The sequence below is a fragment of the Eretmochelys imbricata genome, chromosome 6 (genome assembly GCF_965152235.1).
Source record: "Eretmochelys imbricata isolate rEreImb1 chromosome 6, rEreImb1.hap1, whole genome shotgun sequence".
NCBI lineage: Eukaryota > Metazoa > Chordata > Testudines > Cheloniidae > Eretmochelys > Eretmochelys imbricata.
This window is the reverse complement of record NC_135577.1, coordinates 28,974,436-28,995,006: the sequence shown is the minus strand read 5'-3', so window position 1 is coordinate 28,995,006 and position 20,571 is coordinate 28,974,436. Positions and strand designations below refer to the sequence as shown.

Below are 20,571 nucleotides of genomic sequence, written 5' to 3'. Positions count from 1 at the left end.
TGCACTAACTGCCAGGATTAGGCCTTACTGATCTGTACCTATCACTTCCTTGTAGTAAATAGTCTTTTAATTATAATTTAAAAAATAGTATTAGAGACTATTTCCCCAAAATATGATAATTTATGGCTGTTGACCAAGAGCGATTTTTAAAACTGAGTAATAAATGAAAACTTAATAAAAAGAGGCACAAAAGATCTTCATGATGATGTATTACAAGAGGAATTTAGCACATTTATTTTTTGAGACTGTATTATCTTTTAGGTCTTTTTAATATGCATGAAGTGCTCACAGGAGAAGAGCATTGTATCATTCAGAGAAATAAATGTAAGTCTGCCAGAAGCAGTGACACGTCTGCCGCTCCTCCTAACAAGACCCTACTCTCCGAAGCACAATTTTGTTCATACAGCAATTCTATACTAGACAAGCATAGCAATAATAAAAATAACCAAGGATTCCAGCCCAAACAGATGCAAGATACATGACTGCATGGCATACTTATCAAAAGGTTTACATTCAGTGCCACCCCATGCTCCAAAAGGGAGTGAATGAAAGCCCTTTGAAGTCAAAGTGAGTCTCAAATTTCCTTCAATGGGCTTTGGATCATACCCAAAGTGTAGATTTTATATCAATACAATAAACTATTTCCTAATCCCTGCATTTAATTAAAATATTTAAATATTTTAAAATGTATTGCGTAACAATGAATAATTAACAAAAAGAAAGTTCCATTCTGTGACAGTTTGGGATACAGAAAGCACAACCCTGCATATGAAATTATGAGAAAAGCAGGAGACTTTCAAAATTGTAAGGCTAGACTGTTAATTGTTTATAAAATATTTAAGTATTAGATTACAAATTTCAAACAATAAAATTGACTTTACAACAACTATGAAAGCCTCCTGTCTGTGTCATACCCTCATAATACAGAAATGCATTTACTGGGTCAAACTTGACTTTCTACATTAAGTTTATTAACACCAGCGCCATTCTCAATTTGGGACATATAGAAACACTGACATATTTCTTACAATGAATTTTTAAAACTATTTTAACACATACATTAACTAGCTTAATATTTACTCTTTAGGTTAACAGAAGTAATCACTTCAATTTTCTTTTAAAATTCAGTAACCAAATCCCTCTGGTATGAAGTTTACTTATACTGGGCAGCAATATAACAAGAAAAACGCACCATAAGACAGCCAAAGACCTCTGATAGCAGAACTTTTAGAGTATAGATTATGACAAAGGTGATGTTAAATAGACTTACTTGAAAATTGGAATTTGACTGGTTACCACATATTCAGAAGACTGAATTGATGTGTAAACTAATTTTTCCTCCAACACTTAAGAGTCATTAAAACATTACAGATATTTCTTATTTGGAGCAATGTTATTCATGGCTCATTTTGATTTTATAGTGTTTGTGGATTGAGGGGAAGGGAACAAAGGGTGTTCTATATTTGCCTAGAAGAAAGGTTTAAACAAAAAATGATTTCTTACTTCAGCAGTCAATTGCATGAATTGAAATTGGACAATACCTTTAAAAAGAAATAGGGGGACCTACCCCATAAAAACTGATCTTTTATATAGTGTAACAAGAGGAGCAATAATCCAGCAAGGAACACTTTACAGTAAGCAAATTTTTCTAACCAAAATCCAACAATTGTATATTGGCATCAATTAGCACTAAAGGGCTTAGCCCTATTCAAACTTTCCCTCTGCTATTGACAAGAACTGAATCCTTGACTTTTGAATAATTCACTACCATAATAATTTAAAAATAAATCCAAGAACTCAACCTCCATCAAAAGAAGATACAAACGGGGTGTGGGATTCTCAGAAGCAGCACTATCACAGCAGATCCTCTTCAGTGACTGGATTTAAAGCATAACTTACCTTGGGTTAGGAGGGTGTCCTGGTGGATAGGGAGAGATTCCACTTGGCATGCCTGGCATGTAGGATGCTAAACAAAATAACAATTTTGTACAGTTTTACTTTTCAAAATTTTGTTAAATGAGGTAGACATATTTATGCTATGATGAGAGATATTTCAATACACTGTTCATCCATGAACACAGTACAATGACAGAATCAAATGTCAGTAACAAAGAAAAAAATGTGACAATTTTTTTTATGTTTATTCAACATTTATAGATCATGGCTTAAAACAATTCATTGAAAAAAGCCAGAAAATTTTATGCAAATTCATTATTTAATAAAACAAAGCCTGGTCAGGTTATCTAGTGGCAATACAACCTGCTGCTGGGGGGAACCCTCTCAGAATCAGCAGGGACTGGGAGGCCTGAAAACACAGTCTCACATACCACTGCGGCAATTTCCTTTAGCTGATGTTCAAAGCTGTGGTGGCAGAATCTAGAGGCAGTCATATACAACTCTCCTTAGTCAATGAAACCTGAGGAACCATTTTTCTTTCCATCGTTTAGTCATAATTTGATTTAATACTAACCTGGTAAATACTCATCCCTGTGCTTTTTTGCTTATACAAAACTCCAACACTGCAAATTAGGATATAAACCAATTTAAGCACATTCTTATACTGTATTTGTTTAAAAAAATCATTGACTCATTTCTACAAGTCTACTTATAATATGAGCTATTATACGGATGATAAAGAGTTTGTGCCTTCAGATGGTCTCCAGACAGGCTCCCTCTAGTAATTATATTCATACAATTAGGCATTAAGAGACCCAAATACACTTTTCTCTTTAGATTAGGGACGATCTTGCACCACTACTATTTTAATTCTGCAGACACCTCTTTAGTACTGAGAAAACCTTCAGCACAGAATTATTCTGTAGCCTTTGCTACTATCATAAAGTCTGTCAGCCACCATTTCCATTATAAATCCCTATTTTCAAATTCATCCAACTATGCCATAAAGAAATTGAAAAACACTGCATAAGGTGTGTCATTTGTTTTCACCTCATTTCACCAAGTGGGAATCAACAGTGGTCTAAGGAAAATGATGTTATGCTTCCGAGATGAGTTATGAAAATTTGTAGTCTGTTATTTGTACTCATATTTCACTAGTGACAAACAGATAACATAATAGATAAAAATGTCTATTTTAGTTCCAACCTGTTCATTTTAGCTATGCCTAGTACTTTCCTTTCCTAATAATCATTACATGATTGCAAGTTAAGCAACTATTTATGTTATGAAATGATGCACTTCTCATTGTTTGATCCTGAGAACGTTCAGAATCATTGCACTAAATAGCTTACTACTAAATAACACAAGATTAGAAGCGCATTGCCAACCTAAACGCTTTGAAATTGTCCATTTTCAAAAACTCTGGTGCTGAAACGGCACCTTTCAAATAACATGTCCAGATTTTTAAAAAGTTTTATGAAGTTTCTCACAGTCCCCTGGTGAGAAACTGACTGGCTGCCCCAGTGAAACAGACGATAACAAAGTGGCTGTTAAAAGCACACAAAAAACAAACCTGAAAAATACATTTTGCTAATTTATTAAATTATAGTAGCCTGAGGTATTATTTGCAAATATAACAGGTACAAAGTTTTCAGCGAAATTTGACTTTCAGTTGCCCCTTTAAGCATAGTATAGTTCGTACTCCTCAGTAACTCTACACTTGCACTGACACCTACTGTTAAAAATTAAAATAGTTCATGCTGTTTGCCGAGTTATTGAACATTTTTACTACAGGTCAGAGTAATGCTGCCAACTGACCTAGGAGAAATCCAATCTCTCAGCTAAAAAAACCTCAAAACTTTTGCAGAAGGAAGGATGGGAAGGGGGTGTGGGGAATGACTGATTTATGCCATCTTGAAAGCAGATTTCTAATGTCTTAACAGATCTAGCAGTGTCTGATTTAAGGCATGGAGAAACAGGAAAGAAGTAAATATACTGTATTCTCGACTCTTATATCAAACACCTTTACTGAAGTTTTATATTTATGCAAAAATCAAAACTGAATGTGTCACATTTTGCATTTTTGGAGTATTTTTACCATTGATAAAGTCTATTCCTGTCGAAGTCAGACACTATGAATACAACAAAACATTAAAAATATGCTCTTGAATCAACATAGCTTCACTTATTCACACTTGAGAACGCATCTTTAACTGGGAGTTAAAATATCTATTGTCAAGTTATGTTTAAGAGAAACATTCTGTTTTTAACTGCATCGGGGGATGTCCTACTGAAGCTAAATCAGAAACTCAGACCTGCATTGTTGCTAAGTCGTGAAGCTGAGGAAAGATTCAGAGCAAGAGATACAGTTGGGATGGAATGAGATAAAGAACAGAGAAATCAGTTCATTAATTCATCTAATTTCATTAATATCTTCCCTGCTACTTGTGTCAGATCTGGAACAGACGTACCCACAGAAGAGAAACTGCCAAGGAATTCAGGTCCCCCAAATGCAGTACTTTCAAGGAGTCTCCTAATCTTAGTAGTGCTATTATAACTCTCACTTCAAGCTAGGGGAGCTCATCTATACATTCACATTCCTTCATTAAGTTGATGGCACAAAGGGATAATTTCCAGTATGACTTTCTGTCAGTTGCACGGGCATAACTCTCATTGAAGCAAGTGAGAGTTGTACATGCAACTGGTGATAAGATAATTAGGCCCCTTGCAATCAGAATGACAATATGAATAATTTTAATGTCCTATGATAATTGTCTCCACAGGGGTGGAGCTCAGCAATGACCTGTGCTACCTAGATCCTATCTAAACATGAAAACTTAATTCCCGAAATTCAAATGTTGGAAAACCAAGAAATGCAGAATGAGAGTTTGGGGAATTAATCTCTTGCACCCAGGAAGGGTATAAGCAGCACAAAACACTGCGGAGTGCCTGCAACCTTATGTTAACAAAAGTTTATACATTTTAATTTTTCAGACGATGGTGCCAATGAGGGAAAGGTAGTCTAAGTGGGATGGCAAGGGGAAAAGGACGTTACCGGAGGCATGAGTGGCCAAGTGAAGGCCAAGCACACGAGGGCAGGTCTGTGAAAAGGCACCCTTCCTCCATTAAACAATCTCAAAATACTGCCCCAACAACATACTCCCAGCTGCTCCCCTTTCATGCCCCTACCACAGGCCTTTTACAGCAGCAGTCCAACAACAATGGAGACTATGATCTCTGCTGATTTGAACCTTGTCAGAAAGAGAGAGAAGCTGATTCAGGGTTGGAGCTTCTAGCGCCAATCCTAAACCGGCAGTGTCAGTCTCTTCCTTTCTCCTGTAGGAGGCAGCAGGTAGGGGGCAGATGATGGGAAATGGCAAGGAGTGGAGCACAGCAGAGCAGCAGATGAAGCTGGTCCAGTAGAAGTTTGGTCCCTGAAGCAGCTGCCCTTTCTGGTGAAGATCATGGTCTTTGAGAGAGTGGATGCTTTGCAGGCAGATACTATTAACCTTAAAATACTTATATGACCCCATTACCATAGTATCCTGAGTGCCTGACAGTCTTTAAGGTATTTATCTTAGCACCACCCCTGTGAAGTAAGGAACTGCTATTATCCTCACATTAGAGATGGGACACAGGCAGAGAGAGACTAAGTGACTTGCTCAAGGTCACACAGGAAGTCTCACAGAGCAGGGAGACCTGGGTTCAATTTCCAAGCTAATGTCCTAGCCACTGTAACATCCCCTCTCTCTAACACCACCAACCAGCTGCTGGAGAAGAACACTTTTCCTAGGGCATGGTGAGGAGGGAATTGGGTTTCCTTTGAGCAGGCTGGGACAGGGAAAGCATTTAGAGCAAGGCTAATTGCCACATGGGGCTATCCTGAAATGCTGTCACTACCCCCACCCCATCTGTAAAGCTCCTATTTTATTCCCTCTGCACTAGAAATGTCCTTCCCCAGTTATGTTCACAGCAAGCCTGGTCCCACAAACCAGGAATATGACCTGTTAAACTGCAGATGGTTTGTTGGTTGGGGCAGCTGCAAGCGGAAAGGACCTGATCACTGTACTTCCTCCTGGCAATGCTTCAACTACCAGTTCCCCAGTTAGGTGTGGAGGGGAGCTGGTTCCTTAGAGGCTGTGAGGAATGTAGCTCCATGCTTTCTTTGCTTATCTGACAATAGTCCAAGCCGGTGAACTCCCTGGCTGACCAACTAAGAGTCCCAGTTTGGTGAACCAGAAGGTTCTTCACACAAGGGCCCACCGCAGAGGACCTGCAAGCAAGCAACCATAGAGCCTGGTGGAGTAATGGAGGTTGATGGTAGAGACAGACCCCATACCCTAACAATAATCTCTCCCAGATAACCTGCACATCCCTTTCCTCCTCTGGTCACACAAAGTTCTGCACAACCTCCCTACAGCCCACTACATCAGACCTATGAACATGATCATCCTTCTGACAAAATGTAACAAAACACTTTAGAAAGCCTTTTTTTTTTTTTTTTTGTATAGACAGTGCTTAAGGTAAGAGCCTAAAAGGAGGTTGCAAAAGGAAAAAAAATTGGTATGTGAAAGGAAAAGAACTCAAAATTGAAGAGGAAAATCAATAGTCTAAAAACCTACAAGGCAATTCTGAATTTGATTAACCAATGATTAAGAAGCCAACAAATAGAGAAAGGACACAGGTACTGTTGTCCTGGATCCTGGAGAAAAAGATTTTAGAAAAATTCTAACAAAAAGAATTTCAATTTTCAAGACATAAAATGAGTAAGGCACAAATAAGGTTATCAGAGGAAGTCAGTATAAGGTAAGAATGAATTCTGGCAATGTCTAGGGATTGCAATCAGCAGTCAAACTTAATAGTTTAATATGAGAATACATTTCCTTCTATTAAAATATTATGAGAGCCAAAAGCCAAATGGTATTATGGCATAATTCAAAAAGCTACAAGTACTACAGAAACTGGGCCATCAGTTTTCAACACTATAGAGTACAATAAATCATTTGTCAAAATATTGCACAGGGTAGCCAAAATGCTTGATAATGAATTGAAAATACTTTAAAATATGTGTCTGCACATCACTTACTATTTGGTGGTCCTGTTGCTTGGTATGGTTGGAAGGATGTTGAAATGGTAGGCCGAGAAAAGACTGGAGGTTCCTCTCCGAACACCACGATCATAATTTGAATCAATCCTATCAAGTCTGACTGGGGCTATGAGGGAAAGCAGATCAAAAGCTGTTGATTTTTTTTTTTTGTACTAAAGACAGCTGACTTTGATAGTTGACTGCTAACAATAATGACTTAGTACCATCTCATCACATACCACTGGTCAGCTGAATATTTTCTCTCCTCCTATTTATAGACCCAACCTAGTAGATTCCAACTTAGTCAGCTTGTGCGACTAGCATGATGTTAAATAATCAAGAGGGAACACACAGCTGGAATAGTGCTGATACAGAGCTACACTCTGGACAATGCACGGTTCCATGTGAATTACAGTACTGCAACCGAAGAAGGACTAAAACTACCATAAAAGTTTAGTTATTTTAAAAACCTAACCAACACTGAGTCATGAAAATTAAGTACAGAAGACTAAACATTCTAATGGTTCCAACCCACATAAGGTGCAGGCTTTCCTCAGTTTGACGCACAGCACAATAGTTAGATTGATGCAGGTCATTGATGAGGCCAATAAAGATCACTCCTGTCCTGTACTCAACAGCCTGATTTTCACTGCAAATAGTATAAAAAGATGATCAATTACATTCCATTTACAGCTCAGTGTCAGGCAAACTTCAAATCCAGAGTTACCATAATGTGATTTGGAGGTAAAATTGTATCTTATTCCTAAAAGTATGCTTGCCCTTATTGTTTCAATGGCAGTATAAAAAGCAGTGTTTATTCACATTATAGAACAGAGAGACCAGCTAAAAGTTTCAATATTAAGTGAAGTGTTCTCCCTAATGGGGGTAGAATACTAAATAGCAGAGAGGGACAAATACACACAAGAGATATCAGAGGAATGAGCAGAGATGTGAGGATATGCTAAATTTTGCCCTCCTTTTTACACATAAAGAAGAAAGTTCCCAGAGTGCCTTTGCTGCTGTTTCTTAAATTAAAACTTTCAACATGAAAATATACTCTTTGCTTTTCAAGCCATGTCTATAAAACAGTGAGTGCTCTCTGAAGGAGAGTTCAGAATATAAACAAGTTACAGAAACAAAGCCGTTTCAAGTGCCATTTTTTATCATCCTTTCAGTAGGTTTTGCTAAGGTTTAAAAATTTCAACTGTTCTATAAACAGTTCACCTTCATAGTTTCACCTTAAGTTTGTCACAGTACTAAAATTTTGTCCCAGGGACATCCCTGAAAATCCCTAAATTGCTTTCAATAACTACACTCTCCCTACTGCTCTCTTAAGGACCTATATCCAATCAAACCTGTCAGGAAAGGAAGCTTACATGAATTCCCCTTTTGAAACCACCAATGCTGTGCTCCTTCACTAGCCAGAAGAGTTGTCATTAGGCATACCTAGCTGGCCAACAGTGAAAGTGATATACTGAATTTATTAATTTAAGGCAGTAAAAGTGACATTCAGACAACAGTTTTTGATTAAAAGTCCCAATCCAATGTCCATCCAGTGTCAATTATCTTTCTGGTAATGTGGTGTTTGATGAAAAGATCACCACTGTTTTATTGCTCAAAGCCAAAATGACCAGAATTAGTTAAGAAACTTGATATAATAATCTAATGGAATTCAAGAGTAATCAGTTTGAAGGATTTCAGACTAATTATACTTACATGTTTCCACTCATGCAGATAAGGAAGATATATCTTTCCATTTGCATCAACATGCTTCCCAGTTTTAATGGTCATTGAACTAGTTGGTTTAACAAAACAGATTGGGGGATTGAAAGGGTAGGTATCCAGTAGCCACAGACATATTGGGATATTGTATGTGTTACCTAAAGAAAAGTTAAAAAAGGTCTGAATTTATTCTTCCTCCTCAACTCATTCTGATCTGAGATTTTTAAAATAAACTACTATTAATTACCCATGACTAGATTATACCATTATCTTGAGATCACAAAATTAATGCATGAACCAACATTTGAATCACACTGAAGTATAGGTTTCTAGAGTAAACTGAACTTCACCAAATACATACTTAATGAAGAGCTCCTGGTTTAGCCATGAACTCCATGACTATAATTTACCACTAATAAGGTGTTTTACACAAATGCCCCTCCTCCCCCTTCTCTAAATTATCCTTAGTCCCACTTGTGAGTTGTTTGCAGTCCTCCCCCTCAGTTGGCTGACAGGTCTGGAAAGCAAAAAACTTTTTTAAAAATAAAAATGTTGTCAAGTATTGACAATAGCACTACTGTGAAATAAAGATGTTGCATCCAACACTATCAGATAGGTAGAGGCTGCCTGGAATAATCAAACAGCCACGAGACAAATACAGCTTGTACGCTATGTTGGAATTCCATAACAGAGCAGAACAAACAAATCTTTTAAAATGTTATATAACATAGTCAAGTTTTTTTTAAAGAGAATAGTGATTATTAAAACTGAACAATCTACAAGCCGAAATCTTCCAAATGATTTGAAAACAAAGGAAAGATATGATGTATACCTCTATAAGGCACAGGAATGGTTCCAGTGAGGCTCATCAGGTCCCTGGATGAGCCATCATTGAAAACTGAAAGACAATACACAGTATTAAATAATTTTTGCTGAGTTAGCTTTGTGTTCAAATTACCTAAACTTTTTTCAGCCTGTGTGACCTAGACAAATATTTATGCTGTTCTTAAAGAGTGTCTCTTTCTTGACGATTACATAACTATAAATTGGTAAGTATTTATCCACAGCTGATTAACACCTAAAAATAAAGTATTCTTAGAGATGGGGAAGACAGATTAGAAAATTAGATCTCTTTTCCCTACAAATGTAGGACTGTCTCCTATACTCAAAGCCCCATGTAACGATGCAGACACATAAATTACCACATAACCCTGTTCTGAATCTAAACTCTCGTTTGAGGAAAAAAAAACCCACACTAGTTCTTATAGTTGCAAAGGTGCCCTTCAAAATATGAACTGAATGCAAATTCAATGCACTGTTGTATGCATCCTGAAACAACAGTTCTGAAAGACAAACTGCTTATGTATCTCAGTAGGGTGGTAAATCTGAAGCACACTGAGGATACCTAATATGTTAACACTGTTAACTATTTCACTGTGGGTAATTTTAACAGAAATATCAAGCTAATGTACTTAATCATGGTTGGACATAGTGGCTGATATTGGCATGGTGAAGAGGAGCAAAAACAGCGGAACAGTTAGCTGGTGTCCAGGTTTCCTTGGGAGTGAGGAATTCAGCCCCTCCTCCCCCTTTCAAATTTAAAGTCACTTTCACGCCTGCCCAAAAGGCGTGGAGGGAGATGCGTCTTCCCCCCCAGTCAAAAGCTTCAACTGTGCCCTGACTGCCAAAAAACGAAATTGGCTCACATGCCTTCCCATGTGCCCAAAGTGACAAATGCCTCCGTCCCAAGCTTTCCCCCTGAAAACTTCTACAATACACATACACTTTTTCAATATGTAAACCTGCAGCAGACTGAAAATATGGGGACAGCATACATTTAAAGTGCTATACAACCAACAAGGGATACTATACCACTTATATAGAGGGGGGAGCATGGAGAGAGGTATTGGGCAAAGCAGTACTGAGTAATTCTTGGGTTGCTACCACATAATTTAGCCTTAACTCTCAACGTAGACAGAAGCCTTGGCTACACTGTGTCTTCACCCTTTATATGTTATCAAAAATGAATCTCTCCAGTGTCAATTAGCTTACTGGTAAAGTGGTGTTTAGAATTGAACACAAGAAATTTCACAGGTGCAGTCTCACCAGAGCAGTTTAGAAAGGAACAAGTACATTTATGCTGCAGGATATAAGCCTTTCCATTTGCAGCTCAAAATGGAATTGACATTTTGAGCACCATATCACAACACAAAATCATGTCTAGAGTTCTGTCCACTATTCTCCTTTCAGTCTCTTTCAGGGTTATTTCAGGTTCTCTCTCAAGGTAAACGTTTTAGATTACTTCTCCCCAGCTGTTGGTTTGCATTTTTTTCAATTTAAAACTCAGTTATTTTCTACCTGTTTTTAATTGCTCTAGGTCTCTCTGAATATTTCTCCCAAATTAGAGTTATCTGTGAATCCGTTTACACCCTCATTTGGATCTTGGGAAAGAAGTTAACTAAACCCAAACATAAAACTAGTTCCTGAAGTGCTCTCTGGAACTCTCTCACACTTAATACATTGCCATTTATTGCTACAATTTAAACAAACAAAACAAAACAAAGGTTAAGGTGACAGCAGTTAAACCACTGATAGGTTAAGCAATTAAAAAAATATTTATAATGTGCATTACAAAAACTCTGAAACTGCTTTCCTACACACATGAATGTAGAACATTATTCCTACCCTAACAAATGTCAAGATGTTTCACTGTTAACAAGACGCTTTTGGGACGGGGGTCAACTTACTGTTCTTTATAAATAAATATAACAATCAGAATATCTTATACTACAATGGAGCTGAATTTTCCATCTTCCCATAGATTCCAATAGGGCAACAGACTGACTATTGAGCAATATGCAACAGTACAACCTGCAGGATCAAACAAAAACTGAGCTGTGAGGAACAAAGCACTTATTGACAACACTGAAGGGGAAAAAATTCCCCATGTACATTTCTTTTTGAATAAGTGTTCTCTATTGGCATGTTTTTTCCCCAAGGAAGATGAGATCCCGTCAATAGAATTTATTTAACAGAACCTCAAATTCTATACTCTAGTTTCAGTCCTCTCTCATAAAAAGCTATTTAACAGAGTATAAAACAATAAAAATAAATACTTATTACCAGATATAGGCACCAGTTGCCAACTAAATTTTACTAATTGCAAACTTTAAAGCTGAGGAAATGCCATGAAAATACACTACACATTTAAATCAGAAACAAGAGAGTAGAAGATTTTCTTATGCACAAACTCACCATATGCATCCATTACAGGTTTGAGGTCTTTGTATTGGGTAATAACACTGGTGGTTTCCTGCACCGTCAGATCTCTATACTTATACTGAAAAACAAAAGCATTTAATGCTTGGGCAGCCTTTAAGATGCAAAGCCAGACGTTTTATAAAGTTCTGTCTTGCATTGCTTTCCTTGGAGACAAGCAAACTGGTCAAAAATTGCATTTGCAAGGCTCTAAATGAAGCACTTATCTACAAAAGTCAAATCCTTAAAAAAAATCAAATATTCTTTTAGTTTGCAAAAATCATGTATGTAATCTTATGGTCAAAGTTCAGACTAGTTGTAAATCAGAAGAGTAGAATCAAGGTTGTCCGACGTGGAAAAGACCAAGCGAGTTATTAAATCTATTTTCCCATGATATGATGTAACCATACAAAAGTTTACATTTCTTCCCATTAGGCCTTTTTATTTGTAGTACAAATCCAAACAGAACAAAAGCAAAGGAAAATTAATGGGAAAAAAATGCTAAAAAGCATCTTTGGGGCTGGTGGTATTTGAGGTTTAAAGAAATCTCTCTCAACCTGCATAACAAGTATGATGGATATAGCAATCCCATGCAGTGTCTCTGGGACCCATACTGTTCTAAATGTTTTGTATTACAGTGGGCTAGGGGGATTGTATGCTACTCCTGAGGGAATTCTGGGCCAAAAAATGAAAAATTCTGTACACAATATTTTAAAATTCTGCATATTTTATTTGTTAAAACAACACAATGTAATTATGCCAGCTTCAATTATTTTGGTAATTTATTCAAAGTACCGAGCAGCAATTATGTCTGTAACAATACAGACAACAAAATAATTTAGGAAATGTTTTTTGACAAATAGATTTCTTACTAGGAATATTAATATAGAACTCTGAATAATAATTCATTTAAACGACAACACAGAAAGGTATTTCCTGCACTGCACAGCAGTGCAAAGGCTTGGGGAAGTCAGGGGTAACGGAGGAGCTAAGCAAGAGGGAAATAATTTTTGGGAAGGAGCCTGAGTGTGAACCTGGAAGGTTGTTGGGTGTGGGAAAAGTATGGAACAGGGTTTTTGGTTTGTTTTTTGAGAGGGAGGATTGTTAGGGAGCCTCCCCATGCAGACCCTGGCTGACTCCTAGCTTCTCTCATTCAGTCAGGCACATCTACCCTGTCCCCATGTGCCCCGGCACCCCCACTCAGCTACTCCCTCCCCTATCCCCATGTGTCTTTGGTCTACTAGGTTACCATAAGACAGATAGGTGACCTTTGGTAAGTTTTTAGCATGTGTATAGTAACTTTTATTGTTTTTTATATTATCATCATCTCTGTGGTGCTGTTATTTTAAAGGTGCTTGCTTAAAAATGGCTATGTATTAACTTGGAACTTCTGGCAATACACTGTTCATGGCCCTCGGAGAGAAAGCAATTCACAGACACTGGGTTTTAGGTGGACTGTCTTTATGGCGATACCACAGTGTAAGGCAGGGAGATGTGCAGCCTTAAAACCCTCAGTCAGACAGGAGTGGGAACAGGGCCCCTACCCAAGAGAGATCATATTTGGAAGCTGGAAACATTAAGTGGGTGCCCTCGAGGAAACAGGCAAGAGGAATACAGGATGCAGTTACCCTGAAACCACAACAAGTACTTAAACTTTTTTGATACACAGCTATATAATATTTGTAACTCATAAAATATGTAAATGAAGCTCAACAGTGTGATATGAAATATTTGTTCAACATACAAACTTATGTAGAAAGTAACAATATTCATAATTCCTACTGGGAAAGCAGATGCTCTTCGCTGCTATAACAGAAGTGGGCAAACTACGGCCTACAGGCTGGACTGTCCTGCCCAGCCCCTGAGCTCCCGGCCGGGGAGGCAAGCCTCTGGCTCCTCCCCCACAGCTTCAGCTCACTGTGCCACCAGCGCCCTGGCCCGCCACTCCTGCCAGGCAGTGTGGTGGTGTGGCTGGCTCTGGCATGGTAAGGGGGCAGGGAGCAGGAGGTTCCAGGGGGCAATCAGGGGACAGGGAGCAGTTGGATGGGGCGGAGGTCCTGGGGGGGCAGTCAGGGGACAGGGGGCGGTTGGATAGGTGTTGGAGTCCCAGGGGGCAGGGAGCAGAGGGGGTTGGATGGGGCAGAGGTTCGGGGGGGGGGGGGCAGTCAGAGGACAGGGGGTGGTTGGATAGGCATGGGAGTGTCAGGGGGTGGGGTGGATAGGCGTTGGGGTAATCAGGGGACAGGGAGAAGCGGGGGTTGGGTCCCGGGGGGGGCGGTCAGGGGACAAGGAGCAGGGGGGATTGGATGGGTTGGGGATTATGATGGGGGCAGTCAGAGGGCAGGAAGTGGGAGGGGGCCAAACTGTTTGGGGAGGCACAGCCTTCCTTACCCAGCCCTCCATATAGTTTTGCAACCTCGATGAGGCCCTCAGGCCAAAAAGTTTGCCCACCCCTGTGCTATAACATACATATGTGCACGGACACAGTGGTGAAGGCAGCAGTGCTACTGTAAAAGCCACAAGACGCATGTTGCCACCCCCATCCCATTTCAGGCTGTGCCAGTGAGAGCACGATTTTCAACCAGTGCTAGGGTGCACGGATTCAGGAGCGCTGCTTATACTGAAGGTTCAAACTGAGCTAGAGGCAAGTATTTTTACGATTAAGTTCAATTTTTATTGAAGTGTGTAAGTGCATTTGTGAGGAATACAGGGTGAGGAATGCCCCTTTAGAGAGGGAATAATGTGGAAACAGGGTGACCTCACTCTAATGGTGAGCGGAGGCAGGGGTGTCTTCTCCTCATAAAAAAGTCAAACAGAAGAGATGGCTACAAAGCGTTGTGGGCCTGGAAAGGGTACAGGTAGTCCCAGGCTCCAGGAGCACACCAACTCAGCATAACAGCAGCGGTACTGTTGTCTCATGGCTCACCCCTTTTGTATGGTGTGGACCTACTCCCTTAGCAGCAGGGAGAAGCTGATATCATGGAGATCTGTAAAAATATGCAGTCTATCATATAATTCAATGGTTCTCAAACTGGGGTTCATGAATCACCAACTGTCCACAAACCATCTGCTCATGGGTAGCAGAAAGCTAGCTTGGCATATTATCATGTCTCGTCTCTAACTGCTAATCTACACCAAGACAGGTAAAACACTACTTTTCTAATATTCTTCCATGTGAACAATTACAGTAATTGGTGTTCATGTAACATTGCTGTTAACTCACATGATTAACTCAAAAAAATTAATCACGATTAACTGCAGTTTTAATTGCACTGTTAAACAATAGAAAACCAATTGAAAATTAAATATTTTGGATGTTTTTCTACATTTTCAAATATATTGATTTCAATTATAACAGAATACAAAAGTGTACAGTACTCACTTTATATTATTTTTATTACAAATTTGCACTGTAAAAATTAACAAAAGAAACAGTATTTTCCAATTCACTTCAGACAAGCACCTTAGTGCAATCTCTTTATCACGAAAGCGCAACTTACAAATGTAGATTTTTTTTTTTGTTACATAACTACACTCAAAAACAAAGTGAAGTCCATTCAGTACTACTACTTGTTCAGCCAATTGCTAAGAGAAACCAGTTTGTTTACATTTACGGGAGATAATGCTGCCCGCTTCTTATTTACAATGTCACCTGAAAGTGAAAACAGACGTTCGCACGGCACTTTTGTAGCCGGCATTGCAAGGTATTTACATTCCAGATATGCTAAACATTTGTATGCCCCTTCATGCTTTGACCACCATTCCACAGGACATGCTTCCACGCTGATGACGCTCATTAAAAAAATGTGTTAATTAAACTTGTGACTGAAATTCTCGGGGGAGAACTGTATGTCTCCTGCTCTGTTTTACGGACATTCTGCCATATAGTTCATGTTATTGCAGTCTCGGATGATGAGCCAGCATGTTGTTCGTTTTAAGAACATTTTCACTGAAGATTTGACAAAACACAAAGAAGGTACCAATATGAGATTTCTAAAGATAGCTACAGCACTTGACTCAAGGTTTAAGAATCTGAAGTGCCTTCTAAAATCTGATCAGGACAGGGTGTGGCGCATGCTTTCAGAAGTCTTAAAAGAGCAACACTTCGATGTGGAAACTACAGAACCCGAACCACGAAAAATAAAATCAACCTTCTGCTGGTGGCATCTGACTCAGATGACGCAAAAGAACATGCATTGGTCCGCACTGCTCTGGATCCTTATCGAGCAGAACCCATCATGAGCATGGATGCATGTCCTCTGGAATGGTGGCTGAAGCATGAAGGGACATACGAATCTTTAGCGTACCTGGCACATAAATATCTTGCCACGCTGGCTACAACAGCGCCATGTGAATGCCTGTTCTCACTTTCAGGTGACATTGTTAACAAGAAGTGGGCAGCATTATTTCCTGCAAATGTAAACAAACTTGTTTGTCTGAACAACTGGCTGAACAAGAAGTAGGACTGAGTGGACTCGCAGGCGCTAAAATTTTACATTGTTTTATTTTTGAAAGCAGTTATTTTTTGTAATTCTACATTTGTAAGTTCAACTTTCATGATAAAGAGACTGCACTACAGTACTTGTATTAAGTGAATTGAAAAATACTATTTATTTTATTTTTACAGTGCAAATATTTAAAATAAAAATAAATATAAAGTAAGCACTGTACACTTTGTATGCTGTGAGGTAATTTAAATCATATTTGAAAATGTGGAAAACATCCAACAATATTTATATAAATAGTATTCTATTATTGTTTAGCAGTGCAATTAATCACGATTCATTTTTTTAATTGCTTGACAGCCCTAGTTATGCTTGTCAGATAAACATGAATGTTGTGAGACTTGTATTTGCAGAGTGCTGAAAAGTGTTGTATGCGTACAGTATTATTTCAATCCTAGTTTTTTCTCTGGAGACAGAAGAAAGCATTTATTATCAGGAATAAATCTAAAACATCTTAATGACACAGCTTAGCTGACTTGGAATGATGCATTTAAAACTATGAAGTCTGATTGAAGATTTATAATTTAATTCAGAGTGTTACATCACTCCTATATATATTGCTCTTTATAGTAATTTCAAATTTCTGGATTGACATTTTCAGATACTTCGGGGGAAATTTTTCTTCTTTTTTAAGCACACAGAAAAGCGAGCTTTGGCAATAGTTTGATTTTTCCCCCCTTAGATTTAAAAAAATATTGTTGCAGTGACTGCTTTATTATCCTGGTTGTTCAATAATTTATCATCCCTTACTTTCAATAGACATGCAAATGAGTTTGGCTACGGATGCTGCTATAAACAGAGCAAATGCTGCAACAGTCACTCTCATGTGATTTTTAAGATTATTCAGATAACTATGGAATACTGAGAGACTGAAAAATATTGCATACAGAAGAATGATATTTGAGGGAATATTTTTTCTTATTTCTGAAATGATGGACTTTCTCCAACTTTGAGTTATTTTCAACTACACTATCAAATTTCAAATAACTCCTTTCAGCTACATCTGCAATTATGTAACATGTTTGTGCCCTTTATTTTCCTTTTCACTCCAATTTGTATTAAATAAGCAAAGTTTTTGATCTAATATTTTATGCCCTTTGAATAATGGTTCAAAATACAAACTGTCAGTTTGAATAAGGGTTCAGAGAGAATCTCCAAAATCCCTGTGAGAAAATAAGCAGCTATGGACTTCTAAATGTATTAATCTGAGCAAATATTTAGCTCTTACATATAATGCTTTTTCAGTCACAGATCTCAAGCCACTTTACAAACAACAGTAAATACTTCCATTTTATAGATCAGGAAACAGAGGCACAGAGCCTAAGTGATTTGCCCAAGCTCACACAGTAAGTCAGTGACAGCAGTAAATACTTGCAGAACTCTTTACGTTCACTTAAATTAGAAGTCATTTACTGTTACAGTTTTTGAATATTTCCCATTAGAAATACCTAAAAGTCTCCTTATAGCCACACATTTAAGAAGTATAATTTCTTTTCTGTGAAAGCAAGTTCAAAGAAGTGGAGAGAGATTAAAGAAGCCTCTACTTTCATCTGCTAGTAGGTGAACAGCAGTTTTCACTGAGGTCATATGTAGCAAATCAGGATGAATTTCTTTATATATAAATATGATCTGATTAACATTCTTCCAATCGTCTGCATGGACCTCCAAAGTGAAAAACAGAAACTCGCTACCTCACCAATCACAATTTCTTTCTCAGAAAGTAAAACAGATTACTTTCCTGTTTTTTTATACAGTCAAATTAGATCTAATTTTTTAGATTGTTCATAAGCGTAACTTCAAAGATGAAACCCTGCCCATACCCCTCTGAAATGTGAAGTAATCAATACTGTACACCCAATATGAAAAGCCTTTAAATATTACAATACAGTACAACTTTCTGATGACAGTAGCCGGTGGCAGGGATTAGCTCAGTAGGATTTTAGCATGGGCCTCAGCTTCAACATTTAGGTGGAGCAGCTTTTCTTGCAGACTCTTCAGTACATTTTCTTCACTGTTACTGAAGGCACCAAGCAAGTCCTTGTGTGGCTGCTAATGTGTTTGTCAGGTGACCACTGAAATGTTTTAAGTTAACATAGGAAAACAAAAAGAAAAGGAGTACTTGTGGCACCTTAGAGACTAACCAATTTATTTGAGCATGAGCTTTCGTGAGCCAGAGCAAAACAATCTCAGAGACTGAGTTTTCATCTGTCAATTTGATTGACCATGACTAGTAAGTGACCACAATAAAGGTTTACTACCCGCGAATTAATAAAGGTTGTCTCACACATCTAAAAAAATACTCTGAATGTTAATTACTGGCAGTCTCTGGTTTCTAAAAATTTAGAACCGCTAAGTTTATTAGCGCTATTTTCTCAATTTTGTACAGCCGAAGGATGTGCACAACTATTACAACCCATTAATTTTTGGTTCAATCATAAGTGCAAAATCAATTTCTAAACATAAATGTTTTATTTTTTGCTAAATATCAATGGTACAGGGGAAACCTACAACAGTAACCAATGTAATACAGAAATAAGTGAGTATTTTAATGTTAATATGGAAAGTGCTAACACTGCCATGCAAATACCCCACTCAGTACAATTTTGTTCCTTTTTTTGTGTAATGGCAGCATCTGCTATACAAGTGGTTCTTGCTGATCCCTAGTGTGGTGGTTTTAAAACCAGTTTGAGACACAATAAGTAACCACAAGGCAAGTACTGTCTTTTTTCTTTGTATTTGTACAGCGCTTAGCATAATGAAGGTTCACAAGTAGGGCTCCTAGGCACTTCAGTAAAAAAATAGTTAAACCCCATTTGGCTGAACCCAACCACTATTTAAAAAGCCCTCTTAGAAATGGTGATACCACCACACTTACTAGACTTGTTACTAGAATACTTTACATTTATATAAAATCTTTCAGCCAAGGAACAAAATCAAACACTTCAATGCATCATGGAAATGGAAGCACAAATGTAAAACCGATGTGCTCAAGATCACAAAGAAAGTTAGTAGAACTACGGAGTCCTGACTCCTCAGCACCAGTTTAAGCCGATGGCTTGTTCAGCAGGTTAACAGGAGGGCAGCTTCCGGACCGATGTCAAACTGAAGTGCTCAGAGCCAGCGAAGCACGACGGGGACCTACAATTATTTTCTCGCAATAACTCTGAGATCAGGTTTCCTTGAGCCACAAGCAAAAGGGGCGCTTTTTCCAGCTACCGGCGAGGGAAGAAGGCAGCCAAAGCAGCTAAATTCTGCTGACTCCTGCATCACCCCCGCCCCAGGGGCGAAGACTAGGTAGGGCCGGCTCCTGTCCCAGAGACACCTATGCGGTCCCTTAGCCCACCGTAGAGTGGTGGCGGCAGAGGCAAGACGCAGCGCTGCCTCTCCGCACGGGGCGGGGGAGACTCGCTGCAGCCGCCTGGAGACGAGGCCCCCCCACCCCCAGCAGGAGTCCGTGCACCGCCCGCCGGCTCAGGGCTCCCTACACAATAGCCTCCCACGAGCGGGGGCGGGTCTCGCCTGGCTGCTCCGGCCCCACCCCAGCGAGGCGTCCAGGACGGGAACCCCTTGGGAAAGGGCAGGAAGGGGACGGACCCCAGCTTGGAGGCGGGTCGGGAAAAGCAGGCGGATTTACGAGATATTGCGGGGCGGGGGGAGCAGAACAGACCAGGCCGCCCGTTGCCGGGCGTGTGGCGGAGCCGACAGGGTGTGTGTGTGTGTGAGGGGGGTGGAGCGGCCGCTTCCCGGGCGGCAGCGTCTCGGGAGCGGCCGCTTACCTTGGCGAGCATCTTCTTCAGCTGGCTCTCGGACAGCGCCATGGCAGCCTCGCCCCCCTGACTGGCCGCCGTCACCGGCGCCGCCGCGCAGACGAGAGAGCGGCCTAGCGCGCGCCTCCGGCTCCTCCTCCTGCATAAACAGGAAGCTCACTGCGGGCTCACTTCCGGCAGGACCCATTTCCGCCGGCCGAAACGTCACTTCCGAACTCGGCGGCGCTTGCCCTCGTCACGTGATAGCGGGGCGTTCAGGCAATACTGGGCCTCGGCCAACGCCTGAGAGCTTCAGAAAGGTCATGTGACGTGGGGGGGGGGGAAGAGGAGAGAGAGA

The 20,571-nt window shown here is 39.5% G+C and overlaps 1 protein-coding gene across 1 annotated transcript in view; it reads right to left on the bottom strand.

Moving 5' to 3' along the window:
* TSG101 (tumor susceptibility 101) overlaps positions 1 to 20,401 on the bottom strand; it is a 49,092-nt gene extending 28,691 nt beyond the window's left edge. The window contains exons 1-6 of the mRNA XM_077818305.1: positions 20,244 to 20,401; positions 11,960 to 12,044; positions 9,537 to 9,602; positions 8,699 to 8,862; positions 6,983 to 7,109; positions 1,900 to 1,966 (exon numbers count right to left, since the gene is read on the bottom strand). Coding sequence (XP_077674431.1) covers positions 1,900 to 1,966; positions 6,983 to 7,109; positions 8,699 to 8,862; positions 9,537 to 9,602; positions 11,960 to 12,044; positions 20,244 to 20,285 — 551 coding nt within the window. The 5' untranslated portion in view covers positions 20,286 to 20,401. The remainder of the gene's footprint in view (positions 1 to 1,899; positions 1,967 to 6,982; positions 7,110 to 8,698; positions 8,863 to 9,536; positions 9,603 to 11,959; positions 12,045 to 20,243) is intronic.
* Positions 20,402 to 20,571: the final 170 nt, after the last annotated feature.